The sequence below is a fragment of the Protopterus annectens genome, chromosome 16.part0 (assembly GCF_019279795.1).
Source record: "Protopterus annectens isolate FY-2018-M chromosome 16.part0, PAN1.0, whole genome shotgun sequence".
In the NCBI taxonomy this organism is placed as follows: Eukaryota; Metazoa; Chordata; order Ceratodontiformes; family Protopteridae; genus Protopterus; species Protopterus annectens.
The window spans coordinates 124,603,238-124,630,017 of NC_056750.1; the positions used below are offsets into that span (position 1 = coordinate 124,603,238).

Below are 26,780 nucleotides of genomic sequence, written 5' to 3' on the forward strand. Positions count from 1 at the left end.
AGAAAAAGAGCTCTCTGTTTCATTCCAGCTTGCAGGCTCTCAGCCTGAATTAGTGGATGGTAGAGTTCTAATCCTTCTGAATCATCAGTTTTCTGAAGAGATGTTCCAGGAGGTGTGAAGGCCCACCACTAGAAAGTGTTACATCTCAAAAATGAAAAATGTAAAATATTTTCTATCTGGTGCATTAAGAAGAATGAGACCCCCCCCCCCCAGATAGATATTCCTACAATGTTGTCCTATTTATGCGAGCTGCTCAAGACTGGACTAGCCTATTCCTCCATCAAAGCACATTTTCCACTGTCTCTGCTTGCTTGCCACTAAATCTCCTCTTGGTCTCCAGAGCTGAGTTCAGACAGGTGTCCTTCACTTGAAAAACCACCTAGCTAGGCTGTTCCACCCCTCCCCCTGGATCTGAACTTTGGTTTGGAAAATCTTAATTACCACCTTTTCAAATAACAGCCTCTGCCCCCTAAAATTTTCAACCTGGTTTTGCTAGTTGCCATTACTTCCACAAGTAGGGATTCTTAACTTCAAGCACCTTTAGACATTCCTGGCCTCCTCATTTTCCTTAAGGATATGATTTTATTAAGGGCTAATCCTCCTTTCATTCCCTGGTGGTAAATGAATTGTCACTAAACCAGGCTATACATTTACCTACATTCTTTCCAGATCCACAGAACAGGGGTAAGAGACTGCACTCCCTGGGTGTGCACAGAAAACTTGGGGTCTGCCTTGATAAGACAAAAGATATCTTGAAAATGGACTAGCATTTTGTTTCCTTCCAGGAAGGCAGGCTTTGCAAATCTGTCTCTAAATAGACGGTCTCCAACTGGATCTCTGAATCCATATCTTTTTGTTATTCCTTATACAGAAGTCCCTGTCTTCACCTGGGAAGGCCCATTCCACCAGAGCAGTAACCTCCTTTGATACCTCCTTCGTCAGCATTGACTCCAGAGTAGTTCTGGCAGCAGCCACCTGATCTTCTGTGTACACTGTCACAAGACCCTACAGAGTGGATGCTTTTTCCAGATCAAGGACTTCCGTTCCCAGATCTGTCCTCCTGCTATTGGTAGACAGACCTCCTATATCTGGTCTACCCACCTTATACAACTATTAAGCTTTGGAATCGCACATTATTTATTTATTTTACATTTGTTGACCAGGTTAGTCCGACTGAGCAAAGTAGCCCTTTTTCAGCAGAGGCCTGGGGAGAAAAGCTCCACAGTTTTACAATTTTAATGTTAACAGTGTCAGCGGGTTACAATGTATACATACAGTGAAATGCATTTTATCAAAAAAAATAATAATAATGGAAAAAAACATAATAAGCATAAATGATTTGATACAAACATTTTCAGTAAACAGTGAAGAGCGTTCATAGTGTATGTAGTTATTTCACGAGATGTGTGACATTAGAAATGCAGATAAGAGATGGAGAAGAGTGATACTTTGAACAGGTTTACGAGCTAAAAAGGTTTGGAGTTTTACATATGAGTTAATGGGCTAGATCAGGAATCAGGCTAGTTTTGGAATTGTTTAACAGTGATCCAAGGCAGAATATAGCAAAAGTAGCGTAAGAACTTTCCATAACAGTAATTATCCTGCTGATCAGTGTTGCAGTGTTGTATCCCTCTCTTCTTTCCCCTTCAATTTCTTGTGATCTCTATACACCTTGTGGACTGGAGAAGCAGTTACCCTCCCCTCCTCTTAACTGATTCTGTTTTTTTATAGCTGTATTTATTTAGGCTTCTCCAGGGTCTCTTACCTCTAAATAGCCTAAGGATCTTATGCTCCTTTGTCCACTTATGCAGCCCTACACCTGTTGGCTAAGATCATGCACAATATTTATGAGTGTAAAAATCACAAGTTTATGATTTGAGAGTGGTTTGGGCTTTTTTATACTGGCCAGATGGCAGGTTACTTCAGTGAAATAACCTCCAGCATTGGAATACTGTAAAAGTGCTTAGTAAGGACATCAACTATTATTGTAACTTCTTACACAACTGCACTTTCTAATGATATTGGGCAAGCTAATTATAGAGTAGTTTTCAAAGACTTTCTCAGGAAACAAATGTCAGTAAATAAGTAAATAAACTAGAATGGTGGGGAGGAAGAATCTAGGTCTGTGGAATGGTTAGGTATGGTTAGACTGCAAGACTTGGTGAGTGGGCGAGTGGAGAGCTTTTTTAAGAAGTCAGTGGTTGTAATATTTCCATGTAAGAGAAGAGATGGTATCTCCGTGGAGTACATCTTTTGGGGTAAATGACTTGCTATGTATTAACTTAATTCAAAAATCTTTTTTTATTGTATATAATTCTTTTTGGTCCGAGGAAAGTGAGTTTGATTTGTGCATTTGGTGTCCTCCTTTGCTAGGTTTCATTGACAGATGAAATGCGCATGGTTTTCTGTGTTATGGTTAATTTTTTCTGTTTTTCTGGCATTGCTGTTAAGACTATAGACACATTTAACTTTCTTTTTTAGCTACTTATTGTTTGAAGGCCTTAGGGGTCTGTTTGAAGCAAGATGAACAAGATGAATGAAGTGGTATCTGCAGAGGGAGGGGATCATACTATTGACAGTAATTCACCCCATTGCTGTTGTGGTAGTATTTGTGTAGACCATCAATTGTTCTGTCCTGGGTTGGAAGGTTGTTAGGTAGGAAGAAGTCTTGTTTTTATTGGTGATATAATGTGGAAGGTGATATAATGTGGAAGGTGATGGAGCAGCGGTCACGAATGAAAGGAGGCAAGATGGTAATATTGCTTATTATGGAGGGTTCATTTATAATAATTAGATCTGTTTATTTATTTATTTTACATTTCTTAACTAGGTAAGTACACTGGCACGATCTGGGCCATAAGGCAAAAGAAAACTGAATTTTCAATAACATTGCAAAGAGTGAAAACAGTGCAGGCACAAACTTATAGTAATGCAATTCTTGGCAAAATAAGATTTTATATATATATATATATATATATATATATATATATATATATATGTGTAAATAATTGTGTTGTACAGCTCTAGCAGTAGTGAGTAGATACTGGAGACTTTGGAGAATTTCAAGGAATATTGAAAAATAATATCTTGGCCTTTATAACACAGAGTATAAAAACATTAGAAATGAAGTAGCTACCAGGGCAACAAACCCGGTAAATTGTTATTGAAAGGAAGAAAAGAGAAGATGGACTATAGTAAAAGATTATTGTACCAAGGTAAAAGTGAGGAAGAGCTTACTGGTGAAAATAGCAGAGTAGGGATTTGAAAGGTAGTGCCTTAATGATAAGGAAAATGAGTAAGCTGTTTGAGAACAGAGCTCTGCAAGTAAAGGAGGTATGTTAGTGAGCTATTGTCGGCTGTTCATGGAGTGAGTCATTTGTGAATGATTTCCTATGGATACATTGGGTCTAGTCAAATCTTTGACTAGTTTGATCAGGCTAAGATATGTTAAGAGATCCTCCATGCCCACGTTTCTGGGGTTTATTAAATTAATGTTGAAATTGCATAAGATAACAGTGTTTTTATGGGAATTTTGGTTATCAAGACTGTCTAACAGTAGTGTCTTAAACATTGAGAAATAAGCAGAAGGAGGGAGAGGTATGTAACAGCCACTGTTAGTCATGTTTGTTGAGCTAGTGAAATGGTTACTCAGTAATGATCGTGATCATTTGTTGAGGATCTTTGTTTTTGGGAGTGTACTTTTGGTAAATATGAGTCATAACTTTTTCTTTTCACTGATACTGTAATGGACTGTGTCCTAAAAAAGTTGAGGTTTGCTACTCTATATTGCCTATATTTGTATAACCTTTCCCTTTTGTGACCAATTCTGTGGTTGTAGGCTGTGTCCTCTTGTGCTAATCTTAGCTAAAGCAGGTATGTCTGGTAAGGAACACTACTCAAAGGTGAAGAGCGAGACTAGGAAAAGCATAGTAAATGTCTGATGTTATGGTGAGTGCTTCTGTTTTAAGGTGCCATTCCTGTGTTCTAAAGATGCAAGGGAAGCATTTTTGTGGAATTGGTCACTTTTCTTCCTCATATAAAACCTATGAGCACCTTAAGGGGCCATCCTAGCCTCTTTATTTGATCCACTAGATTTCCCCCCTACAGTATTCATCCATTTGCTATCTTACACAACAAAACACAGCCAAAATCCTACCATGTTTTTTCATAGACGCTATGGTTCTTACTAGGCAGTCTAACCATTTTTTTCAACTGAAATACTATAGTGTTTTCTGTGGGATTTTGTTCTCACCTGCCTAACATATGTGTGTGTGTGTCATACAATAAAGCTGAAAGATGCGTACAAAGGCATGTCTTTGAAGTGCGACTTGTCAGGTACAGATGGGTATGCAAGTCAGCCAGGGGACTTGGAGGCAGCTTCACACCTTAGTAGCACACTGCTGTGGAGAATGGTGAGGTCACACTAAGCAGTACACAGCTGTGCAGCATGGAGAAGGAAGAGCTAAAAGATTTCAAATAGAAGCAAAAGATAAAGTGGTATTTAGCTACATTGACTTAGTAGGAGGTCTAAATGTTCAACGAATAGCCTTTTAGCAGCTTATTGTTAGCATGGAGCAAAGTAAGGCAGTGAAAAAGAATCACTGATACCTTCTTTAAATGTAGTCTCAGAAGTCAGTGATTCCCAGAAGCACCTGTTTAAGTAACTGCAGACAGAAAAATCATTTCAAGTTATAGCGAGCAAGCTGTCTAAAGTTATGAAGACACAAACTACACTGTGGAAGAAGAAATTACAAGACTGAAATACAGAATGTCATCCGTATGGTAGTTCCCGTTAGTTGTGTTCCAAGGAATATCAGATTCAAAGATAATACTAACCACCCAGGATGATACAGAACGTGCTGATTAAAAAATATATAATAAAATATATATCTCTTTAATTTTCTTGGTGGAGTTGTCTTCAAAACCCGTTATGGGGAACACGAAATTCCAATATATTGCATCTTAGCAACTGCTGTGCACCTACTGATTCTGTAGCCAAAATAGCCATTCAGTTTCAAAATACCTCCCAGGCGAAGTCAGTCCAGTGGCACAAAGGCAGCCTGGGTTTAGGAAATGATTTAGACTTCTGACGTGATTGGCCAAAGGTGTATAGTAGGAAGCACATTTTTTCTAGCTCACCTGTTTTTGGGGTAGGTTGAGGAGTAAGGCGATATCTTTGTGACCTTGTGTAGAGAACAGTCATTCCTCAGGCTGTGCAAAGTTGAATGGGGAGTGACATATTCCAGTACATGATCTTACACGTACATGTATCCCACACAGTGAGATGACTGCATGTTGCTGCACATCCATGTACATTGTCGCTTTAGTTAGGGACTTTGTTTGGCCATCTGCAGTATGTTGTCTACCCACAGTCACCGTTGCCTTATTCAGTAAATTCCTTTCTCCCCAGACCCTGATGCTACTTGGGTGTGGTCCTCCTAGAAGTTAGGATGTCTGTCTAGTAAAGGGATACATTTGGGATCATTTGAAAAGAAGCTGTTGAGGAGCTCATGTTGGAGAGTGGCAGGAATGAAAGTGTGATATCATCAGAGATAAGGTGGGGAAGCAGAAGGGAAGATTAAAAATATATCTATCAGGCAAAATAACACACAGATGCATTTTAAGTTAAATTATTATCTTAGAATTTATAGGGAAAATCATTTAGTACTTTTAGGATAATAATAATAACTTATTCAGACCAAGTCAAAGCTCACAGTTTTAGCACAGTATGTCAGTATTGGTAGCAACCAGAATTCTCTTCAAGGTATAGAGTTACAGTATGCACCATACGGAAATGTTATATTTTTTTTTTTATTTATTTATTTTATTTATATATGCATTGAATAACTGTCCCTGTAATAGCATCAAGGTCCGCATCTGAGTAGGAGGGCCCGTCTGAGTTGTGTAATGATGTAAATGAACTTTAGAGTCAAGAGTACTGTTCAAATACAAAACACTCCAGTCCCATCCCTTTATCTTGTACATTTCTTCAACATCTAATCTTAGAATATTGTCACCACAGCTGACATTTTTAAGACATTCTTGGTCAAACTTTGAGTACACAACTTGCATTTCCACTTGGCAGATGCAGAAAGTTTATCTTTATAGCAGGAGATCTTTAAAATTGTGAAAGTACTTGTGTGAAATTGTTCAATCTTGCCATTTGTTCTTTACACGTGGGTTCGGAGCTGATCCATCGGCTCCAAGTCGGCCCCTTTCCAAGCTCAAGATCTTTGAGTTAGCTCAAGACACAGTCCCTATCCCATGATGCTCTCCTACCAACCCCAGATCTAGTTTGCCGCTGTAATGAATCGCACGATCTTCGGAAGAAGCTCCGGCCAGTGACCTTCTTTATTATATTAAAAGAATTTAAACTTTCTGATTAGTATCAGGGATCTGATATTTGTGAGACTTCTCATATTTCTTGTAATTGTTGATCTGATATTGTTAATCCTCGTTCATTCCTTACGCATGGGTATCGGTTCCGAGCTCGGAACCGAACCGGCCATTTTCCAAGCTCGCGTCAGCTTCAAACTCTCAAGCTAAACTCTTACCCACAATCCTCCTCTCCCTGTTACCTCAGATTTTGTTTGCCGCATTGCCATCCAGTCGTGTAAAGCTACTTCTCTTGAGCTAAGTACAGTCAGTTGTTTAATTGCTTAACAAATTACTTTTCTGTCAGAAAAGTTGATCTTTTATTGTCTCTAGCCCTTTCGCATCTAACGCTCATAATTTCCTCAGGTTTTTTTCTGTCCTTTTCTTACCCTTTTTACCACAAGGTAATTTTCTCCTTACCATCATTGGTAATCCTTTTCCCTTTCTCTTTCATACCTTCGGGTACTCTTTTGTACCATTGTTGGTACTTTTCTATTTGTTAATATGGCAGATTAAAAGGATAGTCCAGGATTTAAGCTGTGTTCTGATTGTGGACACAAACTGCCTACTTCTGATGCACACTCTGTATGTGTTTATTGTTTGGGAGCTTCCCATTTACCTGTTGAACCACCTTGTACTATTTGTGAGAACTTTTCTAATAGAACTTTGTTAGAAAGGAAAAATAAGCTGACACTGAAAATATCCCTTTTCAGAGGCTATTTCTGGGTCAGAGGTCTCAACCCCTCCTAAAGCCCATAAGAAAATGGATGTTTTTACTAAGGCTAAATCCTTGCCTTCGTCCCCCAGCTGGGGACTCTCACCAACCAAAATCTAAAAAGGCTAAAATTTCAGCTTTGGAGCTCTCTCAGTTAGCCCCAGTGCTTTTGGTGCCCAGACCTTTGGCACTGAGGCCTTCGGCTCCATTAGTGATTTCGACTCTGTCCTCTCCTGCAGCCTTTTACACATCGGCACCGAGGGGCTCCTCGGATCAGACCATTACCACTGTATCGGCACCAACCGTTCAGCCGGCGCAGACCTTGACCTCGTCAGCTCCGAGATCTTCCTCTGAACCGAGGCCTTTATTGTTGGCTCAAGTTTTGTAGGTTCCAGCTTCGGCATCGACAACCACTTCGGCACCGATCCCTGTGTCGGTGCAGACAATGACATCGGCACCGATGACTTCTTCGGTGCAGACTACAGTAACTCAGTCTTTCTTAGCACCGTTGTCCTCGCTGCGGTCAGATGAGATGGTCACTGAGTCTGCCTCTTTTGTGGACAGGCCTATTTCTCCTCAGTCTCTGTGAGGTCCACTAGAAGTCTTTCTGAACATGATGTGTTGCGTCTTGTGGACCAGGCATTCTTGGCCAGAGGTATTCCATCCCCCAGGAACTATCCTTCCTTGGGAGGTGATCACCCATCTCCAAAGACACCTTCTTATTCTCCTCCTTCATTGCCTTTGAAGTCCATGGATATAGTACAGTATTCCCCTTCTACGGTTCCCTTTATGGATCTCACTAAGGAACCACAGTTGCCTTTGTGGCAAGAAAGTTTTGCTACGACCCAGGATGTCAGCTGTTACACGCATAGCTTGCTGCTCCACAGCCATCCAGGGACTCCGAGTTGGCAGGCTGAGCCACTTACGGGAGGAGTGCCCCCTGTCCTACACATACACTCCTCTCCGGGTGGACCAGCCTTCCCAACTGATGGAGAAGGCTTTCACTGCTGCTGGTGATACTGGACTGTCTATACCTCTGCCCTCCTCTGGTACAATGGTTTCACAAGTTGCAGCTAGCGGACACCGGGTGCAAGGGCCTCAGGACATATTCCCTCAGGAATCCCCTTTTCCGTTGTCTTCCCTAGTTTCTCCCGCTGAGGAGGTCCACTGGAAAAGTTTGTGTAAGAGGAAGCACATGGACTCCACAGAGGAGTCCCTCACCGAAGACACAGATTTCGATGAAGGGGAAGGATCCCCTCGGTCACCCTCTGAGGTATCCTTTGGCGATATCCTTGAAATCCTGAAACAGAGAGGTGACTGGCAGCCCTCTAATCTGACCCCTGAGGAATCTGTGTTCCTGCAGGCCTTTCACGCCCGGCCCCCTACCTCCTGGGTTACTCCACCTGCCGATGAACTTGTAAAGTTCATCGTGCAGTGTGCTTGGAAGGCCACTGATATTGTTAAAGCTATTCCCTGGAATCCAGATAAGATCTTGTCCCCTCCTGGCTCAGATCCCCATTGGTCCAAAGGTCTTCCTGTAGATGCTTTGGTGGTGGCGGCCACAACAAAAAAGGATCTGGCAGAAGAAGAAAGCCAGACTGTCCATCCGACTAACAGAGAGTCCCGGGCCCTAGACAGAATAGGGAAGTGCACTTTTGCTTCAGCGACCTTTGCTATCAGGTCCCTGAATTATATGGCACATTTTACCTGGCTTCAAAGGGATCTGGTTTCTGAGCTCTCTGAAACCTTGGCTGGTGCAGTGTCTGATGAGGACCGTGGCAAAGTGGCCTCTCAGATGGCCACCATTGAATCTATATCTTACTCCTCTATGCGATTGATATCTCAAGCATCAGAAGGAGCAGCTAGAGCAGTGGGTTCAGCTGCGATCTTGAGACGACACTCCTGGATGCGCTTGTGCAACATCGCGGAACCTTTTAAGTCTTCCTTTCTTAATGCCCCCATTGAGCCCTCCTTGTTGTTTGGGCCCAAAGTTAAAAGTACATTGGCCATATGTGAACAAGACGGTAAGACCCTTTCTGCCGTAGGTGTCCATTATTCTTCCCCCCCAAGTGCTTTCTCCCGAAACCAAAAGAGTGGGAAGATATGGTTCAAGAAATCTCAGGGTCCTTTCCTTGACACACAGGCTGAGTTCTCCCTTAGAGGCAGAGGGGGAAACTCACAGAGAAGATGCTCGTTTCACGGCAGAGGGGGACCACGTAACCAGGGTTCCAGGGATTCTTTCCTTGGTCAGTCCTACCAGCGCTCCTGAAGAGCGGCCCAACTCCTTTCTTCTGGAGGTGGTTGGGGGACGTTTCTCCTTGTACCCTTCTGCCTGGCTAACCATCACCACTGATTCTTGGGTACAAAGGATCATAACCAGTGGTTATCTTATCCCCTTCGATCTTTGTCCCGTCAAAAAATCTTCCCGACGTTCCACCCAGTCAAAGGGAAGAAGCAGCACTAGAGATAAAAAAGCTGGTAGAAAAAGAGAGTCATCCAAATAGTCCCTCCAGACCAGATAGGATCCGGATTCTACTCAAGACTATTTTTGGTGCCAAACAAAAACGGGGACTGGAGACCAATCTTGGATCTCAATGTATTGAACAAGTTTGTGAGTGTACAAAAATTCCGGATAGTCACTATACAGTCTATCCTCCCGCTTTTGGAAAAAGACGATTGGATGTGTTCTATAGATCTTAAAGATGCGTACTACCACATAAAGGTGGACAGGCCATCAAGATGATTTCTGCGCTTCCGTGCGGGAGCCACTCACTACCAGTTGAGAGTACTGCCCTTCGGACTCTCTACAGCCCCCATAGTGTTCACAAAGTGCATGGCAGTTGTCACACCTCACTTGCGACTTCAAGGATTCCTGGTGTTTCCATACCTAGAAGACTGGCTCATTTCCACCCCCACCAGACATCTACTCGAAAAAGCCCTGGCATACTCTCTCCTCGCTGCTCAAAGGCTAGGCATAACCATAAAATGGCAGAAATCCAATCTCACCCCATCTCAGTCGACAGAATTCATAGGTGTTACAAAAAACTGCAGAGCTGCTATTCCAGAGCACAGAATTTTAAGGATAAAGCAACAACTAATTCCAATCCTTTCAAAGAAAAAATCTATGGCTCACTCAGTTCTATAGCTGTTGGGATCCATGGCAGCCCTCTATCACCATTGTTCCCCTGGCCAGGTTTCACATGAGGCTTCTACAATGGCTACTGCTCACCCAACGGTATCCTTTTCAGCATCCTCTTTCAGTCGTGATTCGAGTAACCCACAGGTGCAAACAGGATTTAAATTGGTGGAGGACATACAATCTCTCACAATGGTCTCGCCCCTTTCCCCCCCCAGCAACCCGAGGCCACAGTGACCATGGACGCCTCCCTGATGGGGTGAGGGGCTATGTCCGGGACAGACAGAGTCCAAGGCGCTTGGTCCCAACTGGAGGCCCATCTGTATATAAATGTTCTATAGCTGAGGGCAGTGCTTCTGGCGTTGCAAGCATTCCATCCCCTGCTGCTGTCTGGGACAATTGCGATTCAATCAGACAACATGGCGGTGGTCTGGTACATCAACAAGCAAGGTGGAACCAAATCTTACCCCCTTTGTCGAGAGGCCATGAGGATATGGCAATGGGCGATATCTACCAACCTTTTCTTCTAGCAACGCACATTCCCGGGAGTTCCAGTGTGATAGCAGACAGACTCAGCAGGTGCATTCTGCAACCTCACGAGTTCTCCCTGAATCCCTTGATAGCGGCGGAGATCTTCCACCGCTGGGGCCATCCTTGCTGCGACCTCTTTGCATCCTCGACCAACTACAAATATAGCAACTACTTCACCCTGATTCCCCCTCCGGGACAGTCACCCAGGGACGCTGTAGTCCACGATTGGCCTTCTGGTCTTCTCTACGCATTTCAGCCCTTTCCTCTCATTCCCCAGTTTCTGAAGAAAGCCCGGCGGTTGAAGAGCAAGGTAATCCTCATAGCGCCATATTGACCACAACAGATTTGGTTCCCATTCCTTTGGCCTCACCTACTAGATCAAGCATGGATTCTCCATCCAATCTCGAAGTTGATCTCACACCCACAGAACCTGATTCATCCCAACCTGAACAGCCTGAAGCTAACAGCTTGGCTACTCCAATTCCCTTGATTGCCAGGCAGAATGATCTTTCTTTACCAGTGCATGATATTCTCATTACTTCTCATAAGTCTTCCACTAGAATTACTTATCTGTGCAAGTGGAAAAGATTTACCTGTTGGCTGAAAGATAAACAAGTAGTCCCCTTTTCAGCACCAGTGTCGATAATACTAGACTATCTGGCCGACCTGTTTCAATCGGGCCTATCGGCCTCTACCATTAGAGTTCATTTGGCTGCAATTTCTAGTTTTCATGAGGGTGTCCCAAGATTCCTCTCTTATGTCCCATAAATTGTGCAAGACCTTCATAAAAGGTGTGAATCATCTGAAGCCACCTTTTAGAGTACCTATTCAACCATGGGATTTATCATTAGTTCTACAAGCTCTGACAATGGCACCTTTTGAACCAGCCTCTTCTTGCAACCTCAAGTATTTGTCATGGAAAACCTTATTTTGGTCGCTATTACGTATTTCTGAACTTCAAGCTTTATGTATCAAGAGCCCATACTTGATTTTTCATAGAGATAGATTGTCTCTGAGAACTAATCTGTCATTTCTGCCGAAAGTGATCTCTGAAATATCCATTAATCAAGCCATTGAATTGCCAGTTTTCTTTCCCAACCATTCAAACAGAGGAGAGTATTGCCTACATACCCCAGATATGCACAGGCAAATCTGTTTTTACTTAAACAGGACTAAACCCTTTTGTAAATTTGACCAGTTATTTTTGGCCTTTTCTGGATCTAGATTAGGATCTGCTGTTGCTAAGGTCACATTAGCTAGATGGTTGAAGGACTGTGTGACCTTTATTTACACACAGCGTAATATCTCGTTGCCCACTACCATGAAAGCTCATTCAACAAGGTCGGTGGCAACTTCTGCTGCCTTCCATGCCAGAGCTTCTTTACATGACATCTGTGCAGCTGCAACTTGGGCTACACCTCATACCTTCATCAATCATTACAAATTGGATTTGGCCTCCAGGGGAAGAGCATCTTTCGGTTCTGTGGTGCTCAGGAATGTCCTTCCATGAGAGCCTCCCAGGAATAGAGGTAGCTGGGGACTGTGTCCCATGCGTAAGGAATGAACGAAGATTAACAATATTAGATAAAGAAGTTATGTCTTACCATAACATTCCATCTGTATTGTTGATCCTTGTTCAGTCATTACGACCCTCCCTCCTTCCCCCTCCTGTGGTTTCTAATGGATCTCACCATCCAATTCTCTTAGGTTATTTAACCAGAGGTAGCCTCTACCTTCTTTAACTTGCAAACTCAATCTGAGGTGACAGGGAGAGGGGGATTGTGGGTAAGTGTTTAGCTCGAGAGTTTGAAGCTGACGCAAGCTTGGAAAAAGGCTTGCTCGGTTCCGAGCATGGAACCGATACCCATACGTAATGACTGAATGAGGATCAACAATAAAGATGGAACGTTATGGTAAGACATAACTTCTTTTTCAGTGAGTTGATTGAAAGTTATATTTTTGTTTTCTAATTCGGAGTGGTTGCTCCTAGGCCTTTAGCCTTTCTTGAGTTGCATTTACTTGTCAGGGCTCTGTCAAATTTAATTCCCTATCCCCTTATTTTTCTTAGAATTATTGTATTCGAATGTTTTGTGTCACTTTTTTCTTATAGTCATTGCAGTTCAGGGATCTGAACTTTCTAAGGAGTTCTGTGGTTTCGATTTTTTGATATTGTTATCAGGGATCTGATATTTGTGTGTAATTTCTGTTTATAATGTCGGAGAAACAAAAATCTGGTTTTAAAAGGTGTGACTGTGGACAGAAGATGTCCATCACTGATAACCATGTTTCTTCTGTGTACTGCTTGGGTCCACTACATTTACAAGAAGATTGCTCTAGCCGCCATTCCATTAGTGGCAGGGTTTTATTAGAGAGGCGAAGGAAATTGGTCGATAGAGGGCTGTTGAAGCCAGATTTCCAAGAAGCATTAGACAAGACTGACCAGACCTCCAAGTCCTCGAAGGGGTTGAAGTCTTCTAAGGTGTCATCGGAGCACAAGCCTTCTGTTACAAGCATCTCTGGGAAGACTTGTTCGCCGGCTCCACAGCCTTCGGAGCCGTGCACCAAAATCTTATCTCTGAGCCAAATCATTGTGTTGGAGCCGGTGTCGGAAGTTTTAAAGTCTCCGATCCTTAAGTCAGTGGCTTCTTCGGCTCCTTCGACCCGTTCTTCCGGTACCCTTTCTGACATTGATGTGGACCGCATGGTGCAGAGACTTTTGGTGAACCCGGCCCTGGCCAACTTGCTTTCAGCCTTGACCAAGTTGGCTTCGATGCTTCTCCTCTGAGGCCAGTTGAGCCTTCGGAGCCAGAAAAAGAGGATCTGATAGTGTTGGAACCCTCGGAGCCAAGGCCTGTTCCAGTGCCCTCAGCTCCATCGACCTTGACTTCTTCGGTTCCGATCGAAGAGTTTCGGAGCTGACACTTTCTCGCTGGTTCCAGGGGAGAGAGTCAAACCGACGCTTTGATTCAGACTTTCCCTCTTGGGGCTTCGGCACAGATGAGCTCGGTTCCGTCCTGTGATTCGGAGCCTGTGGTCTCAGCCCCTGGGAGGTTGCCGTCTTCTTCGGAACCAGCAAACTCCTTGGGTCAGGAAACCAGTGCCTTCGATGCCATGAGGATGGTCATGTCTGCTAAGACCCTTATCTCTTTGGATCTTTCCTCTTCCTCCCCTAAAGGGTCATGTTCTGTCCCTACACCACAGGTCCCCACCAAGCGTCGAGACCCAGAGCTTCAGGTAAGCCCATTGGGTGACCCCTGCTTAACTGAGACTTCACCAGATGCCCCCACTGATGAAGTCCCCAGAAAAAGACTGTGCAAGAGCAGGCATTTAGATTCCCCTCAGGAAACCTTAAGATCAGACACCGACTTAGAGGAATCAGAAGGGTCCCCATGGTTCTCCTCTGAGGACGTCTCATTTGCAGTCTCATTTGCAGACATCCTGGAAATATTAAGGCAGAGGGGTGACTGGCAGTCCCTTACCCCTACTTGAGGTTGAGTCAGTGCTTCTGAAGGCCTTTGGGTCTCAACCTTCCACCTCCTAGGTTACTCCGCCCTTTGACGAATTAATGGTCTTGGTCTCTCGAAGGGCGTGGGAGTCTCCTGATTCCATGGAAACCGGTCCCTCGGAGGCCCAACAAATTTATCACCTCCCATCAAGACAGGTCTTTTCTTATGAAGGGAGTCCCCATTGATGCCATGGTGGTGGCGGCGGCCACCAAGAAAGAGATGTCAGAAACCTCTTCTTCTGTTCATCCTCCTACTAAAGACTCTAGGACTATGGACAGATACGGGAAACGCATCTTTAGTTCTGCAACATTTGCAATGAGATCGCTCAGCTATTTGACCCACTTTACCCGTCTTCAACGAGATCTCCTCAAAGAGCTTGGAGATACTCTGCAGGGCAAAACAGATGATGCTGTTTCAGAGAAAGTAACGGCACAGCTTAACACCCTTAATTCTATTCTGAACTCGTCCATGTGGCTTATTTCTTATGCAGCCGATGGATCGAGCTGGGCAGCAGGTTCAGCGATAGCTCTGTGGAGACAATCCTGGATGCGCTTATGCTCCTTTGCGGAAGCCTTCAAGTCTTCCTTTGTTAATACCCCATTTGATGGCTCTTCCTTGTTTGGGCCTAAAGTCAAGGAGACACTCACTAGATGTGAGCAGGAAGGAAAGACTCTTATCTGCCCTAGGAGTCTGTTTTTCCACCAGAAAATACCAGACCCCAAAGACCATACCCCAAAGGGCAGAAAGGTGGAAAAATGTGGTTCTGAAAGTCCCAAGGAGCTTTCCAGAACACACGTAGTGAACCCCCCTCCAGGGGCAGGGGGGTGTAATGGTAGAAGCCGCCAAGGCGGCAAAGGGGGTCCACAGAACCAGCATGACAGGGAGCAGTTCCTTGGCAAGCCCTATCAACGCTCCTGAGAATAGGTCCAACCGTCCTGCTCTGGAGGCAGTCAGGGATCGCTTAGCTTTATACCCAGACATCTGGCTAGGAATTGCATCAGATTCTTGGGTAAAAAGCATAATTACCAGAGGTTACATCATTCCCTTTTCAGAATCCCCTTCCATTCGTACAAGAATACCAGATGTTACACCCAGTCTGCAGACTCTAACAACCATAGAAATTCAAAGGCTGCTAGAAAAAGAGTCATCCAGCCAGTCCCGGCAGACCAGATAAGATCCGGAACTTACTCCAGGTTCTTTTTAGTTCCAAAGAAAACAGGGATCTGGAGGCCCATCTTAGACCTCAGCAAACTAAATACATTTGTCAAAAAGGAAAAGTTCCGGATGGTCATGCTTCAATCGATACTTCTGTTTCTCGAAACGGGTGATTGGATGTGCTCTATAGATCTCAAGGATGCGTACTACCACATCAAAATGGCCAGGCCATCCAGAGATCACTTGCATTTCTGGCTGGGGGCTAGTCACTACCAATTCCGAGCTCTGCCCTTTTGTCTCACCACAGCCCCCAGAGTGTTCACCAAATGTAGGGCAGTGGTCACAGCTCACCTGAGACGTTTAGGATTCTGGGTGTTTCCATATCTCGACGACTGGCTCCTCACCGCCAACACCAGGCGTCAACTAATTTGCACCAGAGATTACACCATCAACCTGTGTTCCAGGTTGGACATAACCTTAAATTTCAAAAAATCTGCTTTATTGCCATCACAGCATATTTCCTTTATAGGAGCAGATCTAGACACCACCACCTCCCTGGTCAGGTTGCCTCAAGAAAGAGTAATATCTTTGCGAAGTTAAGTGTCCCAGTTGTTAATGGAAAGGAGAGTTCCGGCATTCCAGTTTCTGAAGCTGTTAGGCATCATGGCAGCTACACTCATAGTGGTTCCTCTGAGCCGAATGCACATGAGGATACTCCAATGGCTACTATTCACACAGTGGTCTTATCAACAGCTTCCAATGTCACACAAGATTATTCTGACAAATGCTTGCAAAAAGGACCTTCTTTGGTGGTTGAACAGCCACCAAGTTACTGTAGGTCACCCATTTGTCCTTCCCCCTCCTCAGCCACAGTGACCACGGATGCTTCCCTGATAGTGGGGGGGGGGCTATTTCAGGGAAGAACTGTCTAAGGCACTTGGTCAGACATGGAATCTGATTTGCACATCAGTGTCTTAGAGTTGAGAGTGGTGTTTCTAGCGTTGCAACACTTTCACAACTCTCTACCTCGAGAGACGATTGCAATACAGACAGACAACATGTCGGTAGTCTGGTACATCAACCAGCAAGGGGGTACCAAGTCTTACCCCTTATGCCAAGAGGCCCTGAGACTTTGGCAGTGGGCTGTATCCATCGGGCGCTTTTCTGATAGCAACGCACATACCCGGGTCATCCAACGTGATAGCGAACAAACTGAGCAGAGCCATTCTGTTGCCCCACGAGTGGTCCCTTAAAGAACAAATGGAAAGGATATTCCACATTTGGGGCCAGCCTTGCTGCAACCTTTTTACATACCCGATGAATGCCAAATGCAGAAGCTACTTTGCCCTGTACCCCCCATGGGGAGACAGCCCAAGGGGACTCACTTGTACACGATTGGCCCTCGGGTCTCCTATATGCCTTCCCCTCAGTCCCTCTGATTCCCATATTCTTACAGAAAGCCAAAAGTCTGGTAAGGACTGTTATTCTAATAGCCCCATTTTGGCCTTGGCAGATATGGTTCCCCTTCCTACAGTAATACCAAGTGGAATAACCTGAGGTTCTGGACCCAGTGCCAGACCTTCTGACTCATTTGTCGGGAATTCTTCATCCCTCTTTTGTCTCCCTCCAACTGACAGCTTGGCTGCTCCACTTCCCAACTTAGCCAGGTCACATGATTTGTCCCCAGCGATTCAACATGTTTTAGTTTCCTCTCACAATGTCTCCACCAGGAAACTTTACAATAGCAAATGGAGACGATTTGTTCATTGGGCTTCTCAGCATGGTATTGATCCCTATGTTGCCCCTATTCATAGTATTCTGGAATTCTTGACTACGCTCTTTCACGATGGTGGTGCAGCTTCGACGATAAGGGTTCAATTAGCTGCCATATCTAACTTCCATGTGGGATGCAGTGGCTCAAACATTGTCCCACAGATTATGTAAAGCCTTTTTGAAAGGGACACATCACCTTAGGCCACCTATCAGACATCCTGTTACTACCTGGAATCTGAATTTGGTGCTACCTGGAATCTGAATTTGGTGCTATCTCAACTCATTCTTCCACCTTTTGAGCCTGCATCATCTTGTCCTTTGAAGTTCCTTTCTTGGAAGACAATTTTCCTAGTGGCTATTACTTCAGCTCGTAGAGTTTCTGAACTACAAGCACTTTCTATCAGGCCCCTATATCTAGTCTTTCACCCCAACAGTGTCTTTAATAACAAATCCTACCTTTCTTCCTAAGGTCTGCTCCGAGGCAAATTTGAACCGGTCTATTGACCTTCCTACTTTTTTCAGACATCATGCTAATAGAATGGAGTACATGTTACATAAGCTTGATGTTCACAGACAATTGAGGTTTTACTTGGACAGAACAAAATAATTTAGGAAATCTGATCAACTATTCGTTTCCTATGCAGACAATAAGAAAGGTTTGTTGGTATCCAAAGTTACATTGTCCAAATGGATTGTTGAGTGTATAAAATTTGTATATTCTTCAGCTAAACAACCTTTAGAATGGACAGGGTTGTTTCTACATCTTTAGCCCACACAGCCCGTCTACCTTTGGACACCATTTGTGCAGCTTCTACTTGGTCCAAACCTCATACGTTTATCACTCATTACAAAGTGGACAGGGCCTCCAGGGACAGGGCTTCCTAAGGTTCCACCGTTCTCAGGAATATACTCCCGTGAGCTGCCCAGGATTAGGGTGCTTGGGACGCTACTCACATGTAAAGAACAAACTGCGAGATTGAACAACTTCACATAAAGAAGTTGTGTTCTTACCATAACGTTCCATGTGAGTTGTTCATCTCGCCTTTGTTCTTGCACTCCCTCCCACCTTCTCCCTCTAGGTGGTTATGGAAGAACAGGTATGACTGGTGGTCTGGTTGGTCTTGCTAATGTCCTTCTTTCCAACCAGATTATTGTTTAGCTATTGTAAATAGTATGTACTTTATACATTGTTTATAATTGGTTGCTTAGTGTGTTTTTTTCTTGCTGGTTCAGCAAACTAGATCCGGGGTTGGTAGGAGAGCATCATGGGATAGGGACTGTGCCTCGAGCTAACTCAAAGATCTTGAGCTTGGAAAGCTGCCGACTCCTAGCCGATGGATCGGCTCCGAACCCACATGTAAAGAACAAAGTTGAGATGAACAACTCACATGGAACGTTATGGAAAGAACATAACTTCTTTTTTTATTACAATGTCTTATTTTTGTGCATTCTGTTGCATTTAAATTATTTAAGAAATGTAATTACTGTCCATTTCATTCTCATTCATTAAACTTTTTAAGTGTGCATAATATACTGTGTTATAAATGTATATTACTTTCTCACTCATGTTGTGCTTTTCTGTTAATGATGTAGAAATCAGTTATTCGGAGCCGACAGTTCCCATTTCGATTTTTGTCTGCTTATAAGGTGATCATGGAACTGGAAAGCAAGCTGGGGCAAAGGGGTAAGTTTCCTTTTTAATCAATAATTTCAGTATAACATTTGAGGTGCAAAAATTTGAGGAGCAATTTTTCATTTTTATGAAAGTTTAAAGTTATCCACAGGTCACTTTAGTAAAGTAATAATGCTTGTATACTCTTGTTTTATTCCTTTGTAAAGTAAGGTCCTTTGAGCCCACATGCTTGCTGTAAATACAGACCTTGGCAGCATGAAATAATAAAGTGATATTGTATCCCAGAAATAAAGTAAGCACTCTGTGCCAACTTTTTTTTTCTTGTATGTATGAAATGTTGACGATTCTTTGTACAACAGATGAAAGTTATGGCTGGTTCACGGGCAGTTTGATAAGACTGTCACACCCACATACTTTAAATGAGTATTACATGCTTTATTTTAAAAACTACAAGTGTCTATATGAATCCATCTAAATGTCATTGACTGGACTAAAACCTATTATTATAACAAAGCATTTAACTATCTAATCCATTCTGACTAATACTTAGCACTGGAGTGCATAAATAGCACTCTTGTTTCACTATATCACCAATACCCTGGTGTACACTGTCAGTGATACCTGTACCATTAGAACAAGATGTCACTCCACTTTTAAATCATTTGTTTAATGGTGAATTAATGACCTGTTTACTATTGTCTCTTACACATCCTTGAGTCAAGGACATCATGTGTTACTTGGACAAGAGTGGGACTGTCCACTAACCCAAAATGCTTCACATGGTGTTCACTCATCCAGGCTGAGATGCAAATTTAGTTGTTACTTACTGTACTTTATACTTTCTAAAACACTTGTAGAAAATGATAGTTAAAGTGTAAGAACTCCACTAGTCAGTGGTCAGTAGTTTAGTAGCTAATTGCACTGCAAATAATCAAGAGAACTGGAGTGTTTGCCACAAGCTTTAGCATTCAAGGTCAGGTCTTCGTTTTTTCCCCCTTGGGAAAGAAAGAAGCTGTCACACATTACCTACACAGCTTTAAGTAAGGTTATACATAATTGCATGAAAATTCCCTCTCATATCTTCCACTGATAGTTCAAGAACAAAATAATTGTCTTGTCACCAGTTATTTACATGCCTCAGAGAGGTCATTTGCAGTTACCTTCTCTGTGACAGCAAGTTATATTCTAGTATATTTCTATAAAAGTAATAGGTAAAGCATTAATCAGCCTTATAAGATCAGGGCTTTACTTAAATGCAGTTGTTAGAAGACATAAGGTAGAATATAAACATTAGTATAGATCATGCATATGCCTGAATATGTAAAGTAAGGCCTGTGTTGTCATTTTATGCATATAGTTTCAGAAAAAGACAGTTCATTAGATGGGAAAAGATAATGTTTCTGGCTAAGCATGAGACATGCAGAAATAACTGCTCTCAAGGAAAAACTTCAGAATGTTCTTTTCTCAAGGGAAAGTTGTGTGTGCTTGCAATGGAATGCTAGATAACAATAGATAGGCCTCCGCTAGATAAGGCCTGGGAGTCAAGTTGAAGATGTATGCCATTCGAATGTGCTGCTGTGACATTTATAGCTGCTGCTGTTATTCTGCCATTCTTTGCTGCTCACTGCAGTTAACTATTGTTATAGGCAATCCAGTGCCACAGAACTCTGATTTTTTACAAACCTTTTAAGCTTAACAGGCAGGATTTGTGCAGTCTCCTTGAGGTAATCACATACTACATTTTCTCTACAACAGCCACCTTGCTGCTGCTTTGATAATCCTAGCTAATGATGAATCTTCTCCTTAATATGTTTTATTTTTTTTTTTTTATTTTTATTTTTTTATTTGTTTATCCTTTATTAACCTGGTTAGTCCCACTAGGACCTAATGTAACATTTATACCACTGTACTTCACCAGGTAGCTCCCAAGATGCTAGTAATTCAGAAAGCAATGTTAAAGAAGAATGTTCCCATATTTCAGACTACCAGTCTCTTACAGAATTTTCTGCTTAAATTAAGCAGTACATCTTAAACATTACCAAAGCTGGCATAACCTCTAAACTGCATTCATTAACATCTTTTCTGTGTCAAGTTATGTTTGCTTTTGTAAAATATTATTTAGGTTTGCCAAAATGAATGGTGTGTTTAGACAGTAAAAACGTGGCTTGGATGTCAATATGGCAGGTATCTATGTGTGAAGTGCTCTGAGGAAACTCATTTGTTAATGATTCCAGATGAAAATAATATAATATGAAACCTATACTAAATTTCACACAGTTATACTGCGGTGGTGGTGCTGCGGTAGCGTTGTCGCCTCACAGTTAGACGTTGCCCGTTCGATTCTCAGTTAGAGTGTCTTCTGTGTGTCGACATGCGTGAATAGGCGTTCCTTCGTTGAAGGTTGTGCGTTAGGCTCGGCAAGCCAGCACGTAAAAATCTACTGCCAATCATTAGCGGGCTGGAGTTCCGCTGTGGCGACCCCTGACCGGGAAAAGCCGAAAGACACAAACTAAATTTCACACAGTTATGCCTTTTTTAGTATGCGCAATTTTTTGCCCAAGCTTTGTATACTAATTTGGCTTATAGCAGAGAGAGAGAGCTCTGACTATGAACGAGATGACCTCAGATAACGTATGAGCTCCGTCACTGGAGGAGCTGACTGGAAGTAGAAGAATGAGAGACTAAGCCTACTGACATGTCTCTGGGTGAGAGGTGTGTGTGGGTGGGGGAGGGGGTTGCCTGGGAGCACTTGCTGTGTTCCATCTCCTTAGTGGAGGCTGGAGAACCACTAGAGGTGTTGTCAAGGCAGTACGTGGCGCCTGCAGGTTTTTGTTGTGACAAAATCGAGTGACAGTCCTTCACAATGCATATTGAATGTACGACCCCAGAAGTGTCACTGAACATATGCATGGAAGAATGTCAGGGCATAAGAAAAAGCATTTCCATGAATTGATCATGGCCATGCTTCCAGCATATTTCCTCCTTGCACCTCAAAATGAATAAGTTGCGGAGCTCTCACTCAGACTTATTAGATAAATTAATGTCATTTAATCAACAGATGGTCAAGAGAACTTAAAATATGTGCAACGTTTAAATGTTGCAACTGAAAACTGTGATACTCCAAGTATCAGGTTGCAAGTCAAAAACAGAAAGATAAAGAAAATTTGCAGACACTTTTTGTAAAGGATGCCAACAACAACCTTCTCACCAGCCCTCAGGAAATCAGAGGCAGATTGGAGTACTTTTAGCAGTTTCTGAATGAAGGAAAAACCCTTAGAAGCTGTACTGCCCCAGATTCAGCCTGCAATGAATCAAAAAGAGGAGGAGCCTACCCTAGAAGAAGTAGGAACAGCACTGGAGGTAATGAAGTCAGGGAAAGCAGCAGGCTGAGGTGAGGTAATGAGGTACAACAGATATGATCAAGATGTTGGGTGAGAAGGGGAGAAATGGCTGCTGAGGGTATTCATGACAGTATGGAGAGAGAGGCACATGTCAGATGACTGAAGAATAAGCATACTAGTGCTATTGTAGAAAACAAATTACACTTTATTCAGCTGCTTTTACTGTATTTGTGTCTCTTTCTACTTTATTTTGCTTTTGCTGCTTGCTATTTAAAAGTGTTCAATTGCATTTATTCGGCTGCATTTATTACTGCTTATTAGCAGCCTGATTTAATTGTAATTGTTATTCTAAGTCTGTTAGTTTTGGTTTAAGGACTTGGAATTTAGGGTATTTATTTTACATTAAGAAGGTTTGTGGTCTGCACACTTGTGGGAGGAAAGGGTAGCCTCTGCTCTTCTGAGCTGGAAAGTGCTGGATGAAGGCTTACTGTGCCTGTTGTTCTACGTGTCTTTGTTCCAGTTTAACCACTAGGGTTCCAAAACAGTTATTTTACATTAGGAAGATTTGTGGTCTAAACTCTTGTGGAAGGAGAGGATAACCTACACTCTTCTAAGCTGACAATTGCTGGTTGAAGGCTTATTGTGCCTGTTATTCTAAGTGACTTTGTTCTGGTTTAAGGTCTTGGGTTCTGGACCAGTTATTTCACACTAGGAAGGTTTGTAGTCTACACTCTTGTGGGAGTATATTACTGAATTGCCAGTTGCCTCTTTATTTAAACTGTTTTTGCTGTTGTGATTGCAATTTGAATTTCTAGTACTTCTGCATTTTATAGCATAGGCTAGATTCAGGCTTGCTGAATCTAGACTGTTTGGTATAATTTGAACACAAAAACCAGCTGAAAAATAAGCATTTCTAAAGCCTACATTGTACATTGAGAACAATTTTCTACTGAATTGCTGATTAATTTAAACTGTTTATTTGTTGTTGTGACTGCGATTTTATGCACTTTAGATTTCTAGAAGTTCTGCATTTTATGGCTTAGGCTTGATTCAGACTTGCTGAATCTAGACTGTTTGCTATCACTTGAGCACTAAAACCAGCTCATCGCTGAGATACTGAAAGATCTGAGGCATTCATTGCGTCCAACTTAACTGTAAGTGCCCGCTTTTGCTCTTATATTGCACTTTTAATTTGTATTTGCATTCTACTGTCTGTTTGAATTGTCTGAACTGTTTTTGCCACATGGTACTAGTTCAGCTGTAGCATAGCCCAGTTCCAGGTTTGCTGTTTCTGGGTCTGTTTTGTACCTTTTGAGCAAAGCCATCTTTGTTGGAGAATGCCCTTCTATGCCCTTGTGGGAGGAGAGTGGTGTCTGGATCCCATCTAATCGAGGGTGATTGAACAAGAGCTCAGAGAGAGAGCATCCTTACTGGCTAGTTTGAGTTAAAAGGGTTATTTCTTGTTTTATTTAAACTCTATGTTTGCGTTTGTGTGTAGCACACTATTGTGCACTGCAGTATAGCAGTGGTTATAATTAGTGGTTATTGACGCAAACATTTTGCCTGTTAAATTTTCCCTTAGCACTTTACTTGAGGTCCTCCAGAGGTTTTTTATTGCCCTGCTCTACTGTCAGGTGGACCACTAAGCCTAGTCTAGCTTCAGAAGTATCAATACACTTCTCACCCACTAGCCACTCCAAAGTGCGACCTCTTTTCCTGACTGTATAAATTTACCTAATACAATGGACAGACAATTTCCTAAAGTTTCTCCAGCTAGCTTGGTTTGTCAACATGCTCACCCTGAGGCAGTGTAGCAACTGCCTCATGTTTACTGACAACCCCTTTACTTCTAGTCCATGCAAACTCAACATGTGAGAGATGCAGCTATATTAAGAACCTTCAATACATATGACAGTGACAAGTTGTTAGTATGCACACCTCACCTCCTACTCCTCCCAAACCTACATGACACATACCTACATATGCGGAGGTCCTTACCAGAAACATACCTAAACACCAGAGACCTCCCAAGCACAAACACAAGCACAGCACACTACACATAATAGTTCCTCTGCAGAACACAATACACATAATAGCTCATGCACCAGTGTCATACCTTTCAAGCCCTTAAGGCAAAACACAAAACCAAACATATTAGTCATAGGTGATTCCATGGTGAGACACACAGATGTCCCTCTCACCAGGCAGGACAAGGAAGAGGTCACGGTCAGCTGATAGGTACCAGGATCCACCATATCACACATGCACTCAAGTCTCTCAACAACAGGTATTGTTATGACTCTGTCATAGTCCGTGTTGCTGTGAATGACTTGAGATGTACATCAATGAAGGAAGACATGACTGAGCTCTCGGACTATGCGTCTCAGGCAGGTATGTCCCAATCCTTAAGCAGCATTTTACCTTCACCTAAGATGATGGTTCAGTGCAAACAGAAAATGATTGACTTAAGTGATTGGCTTAGATGTTCATCGTGTTTCACTGCTGCAGTCATTACACTTGGGTTATCCTGCCGTCAGGTGGTCCCGCAGTCGGCCAGAGTTCCAAAGTCTTGGTCCGGTGTTGGTTGCTGTTGCTTCTTCCCTGACGTCAGTGCGCCAGGGGTATATAAGATGCAGCCGATGCCATTTTCTTCAGTCTTTCTTGCTGTGCGGTGCCTCACGCAAAAGCAGTTAGCAAGTGCCGGTCTGCCGACTCCTGAGATTTTCAATTTGAATTTCAGAACCAAAGTCTTCTACAAAGCTAAGTACCCCATTGTGGAAACTTTTTCTTGCTTCAGACCGATGTCAATAAAAGTTAATAATTGTATTTCTTGTGGGAAGCAAATACCTCATAAGGATTTTCATTCTTACTGTATTCCATGCCTAGGCCCAGACCAAGACATCACTAGTTGTCGGTTTTGTGCTAGATTTAACAAACGTACTATTAAACATTGGTTTGATTTTGCTCGCCATTACTTTGGCTGAAGGTTTAATTATACCATGCCGTCGGAACAACCAATGACCGGAATACACAAAAAAACGCAAAGACAAGGATAAGGACAGGCATCCGAGGTCCAAAACTGACGATGAAGCCTCTTCTAGGCCAGTCGCAGGTTCGCCGGTTCTCAGTGAGGCACTTTCGCAGCCCCTGACACCCGCTACCTCAGAGCCACAGGCCGCCTCCAACTCCCACGTGGAGATGACTAGGCCTCTGGATACTCAAGGTGTTGGGCCTGCGGAAACTAATCCTTCAGATGGGTCCGGAGCCGCTGAGCAGGCACCGGCTTCTGAGGGTGTTTTCAGACCTTCACAGCTTACCATAAAAACTACAGACAAGTCAAAGACTCCATTAAAGACAAAGAAGCAAGTACAGCATTCACCTGGACAGGCCTTCATGCCTAAAAAACAAATGCTTAAAATGGCCGAAGACTTAATTACTCTGATTAGGGGTTCCCATACCCCTCCTGATAAAAGGCCTAGGCAGGATACAGACTATGATTCCTCTGACCAGGTTTCCATTTCTTCTGATTCCTCTTCAGACCTTGGATACTCTTTACCCCCCATGAGGACTCAGATGCTGAAGAATCTATTCCTTCAGCATCTCCTTCTGAGGATTATTCTTTTGGGGAAAATTTACATACCATGAGGGAGCATTTCCATTGGGAGGGCCAGGATTACTCAGAATCCAAGAAAAGGCTCAGATATTTTCTCTTACTACCTCAACACAGACCCCTGGCTATTCCACCAGTGTTAGATATTGTGGATGATGTGTTCTCTGAATCCAGTTTAAATCCTGATTCTTTGCTCCCTGCACCAGTCAAGCCAGACAGATACTACAGAGTCCCTGACTCTCTCAAATTTCTTTATAGAAACCCTGCTGCTGATCCAGAAACGATTTCCCAGGGTCCCAAAGGGGTAAAGGCTTCCACGGCTAAGAGTCCAGTTCCCTCTGACATGGATTCTAGAGCATTAGACAGATGGGGAAAGAAAGTTTACACTTCAGCAACTTTAGCAGTGAGGGCTTTAAATTGCCAGTTCCACATGCTTAAATACCAGCAATATTTAATGTCTCTGTTAAAACAGAAAATGATTACAGTTTCAGAACATCCTGAATATAAGGAAATGCAGGAATTATTGCATGCAGCTGAACAAGTGGGAAAACATACTTTGCAATGTGGATTTGACTCATTAGAGGCTTCCTGTAGAGCAGCAGTTACAGGATCTGTGATACGAAGGCATGCTTGGTTAAAAGAACAAGCTTTACCTGATCATGTTAATGCTAAATTATTGGATGTTCCTTTACAACAGGATATTCTATTTGGTGTTAAGGCAGAAGAGGTATTAAACAAAAATGGAGGATAAGGCAAAATCTATGCAAACAGTAAAGGATTTCTTACAGGTACAGCCACCTCGGTTTAGTATAAATTGGCCTTCGAAAAATTGGTCCTTTCCAGTGTCAGACAGACCACAAAGACGCAGATACAGACACCCAAGAGGCAGATCTCAGCCCCAAGGCTCTTACAGACCACGAAATTGGGGTGCTACTACCCCGAAAGGAGGTGAGGACAAGTCACAACCTTACAGGAAACAGTCCCAATGACTTCCCCCTTCAAAAG

General features: G+C 42.9%; 1 protein-coding gene across 1 annotated transcript in view; it reads left to right on the plus strand.

Moving 5' to 3' along the window:
• Positions 1-26,780, plus strand: part of TEP1 (telomerase associated protein 1) — a 2,704,809-nt gene that overhangs the window by 596,530 nt on the left and 2,081,499 nt on the right. Inside the window, exon 8 of the mRNA XM_044058078.1 lies at positions 18,785-18,875. Within this exon, the coding sequence (XP_043914013.1) occupies positions 18,785-18,875 (91 nt within the window). The remainder of the gene's footprint in view (positions 1-18,784; positions 18,876-26,780) is intronic.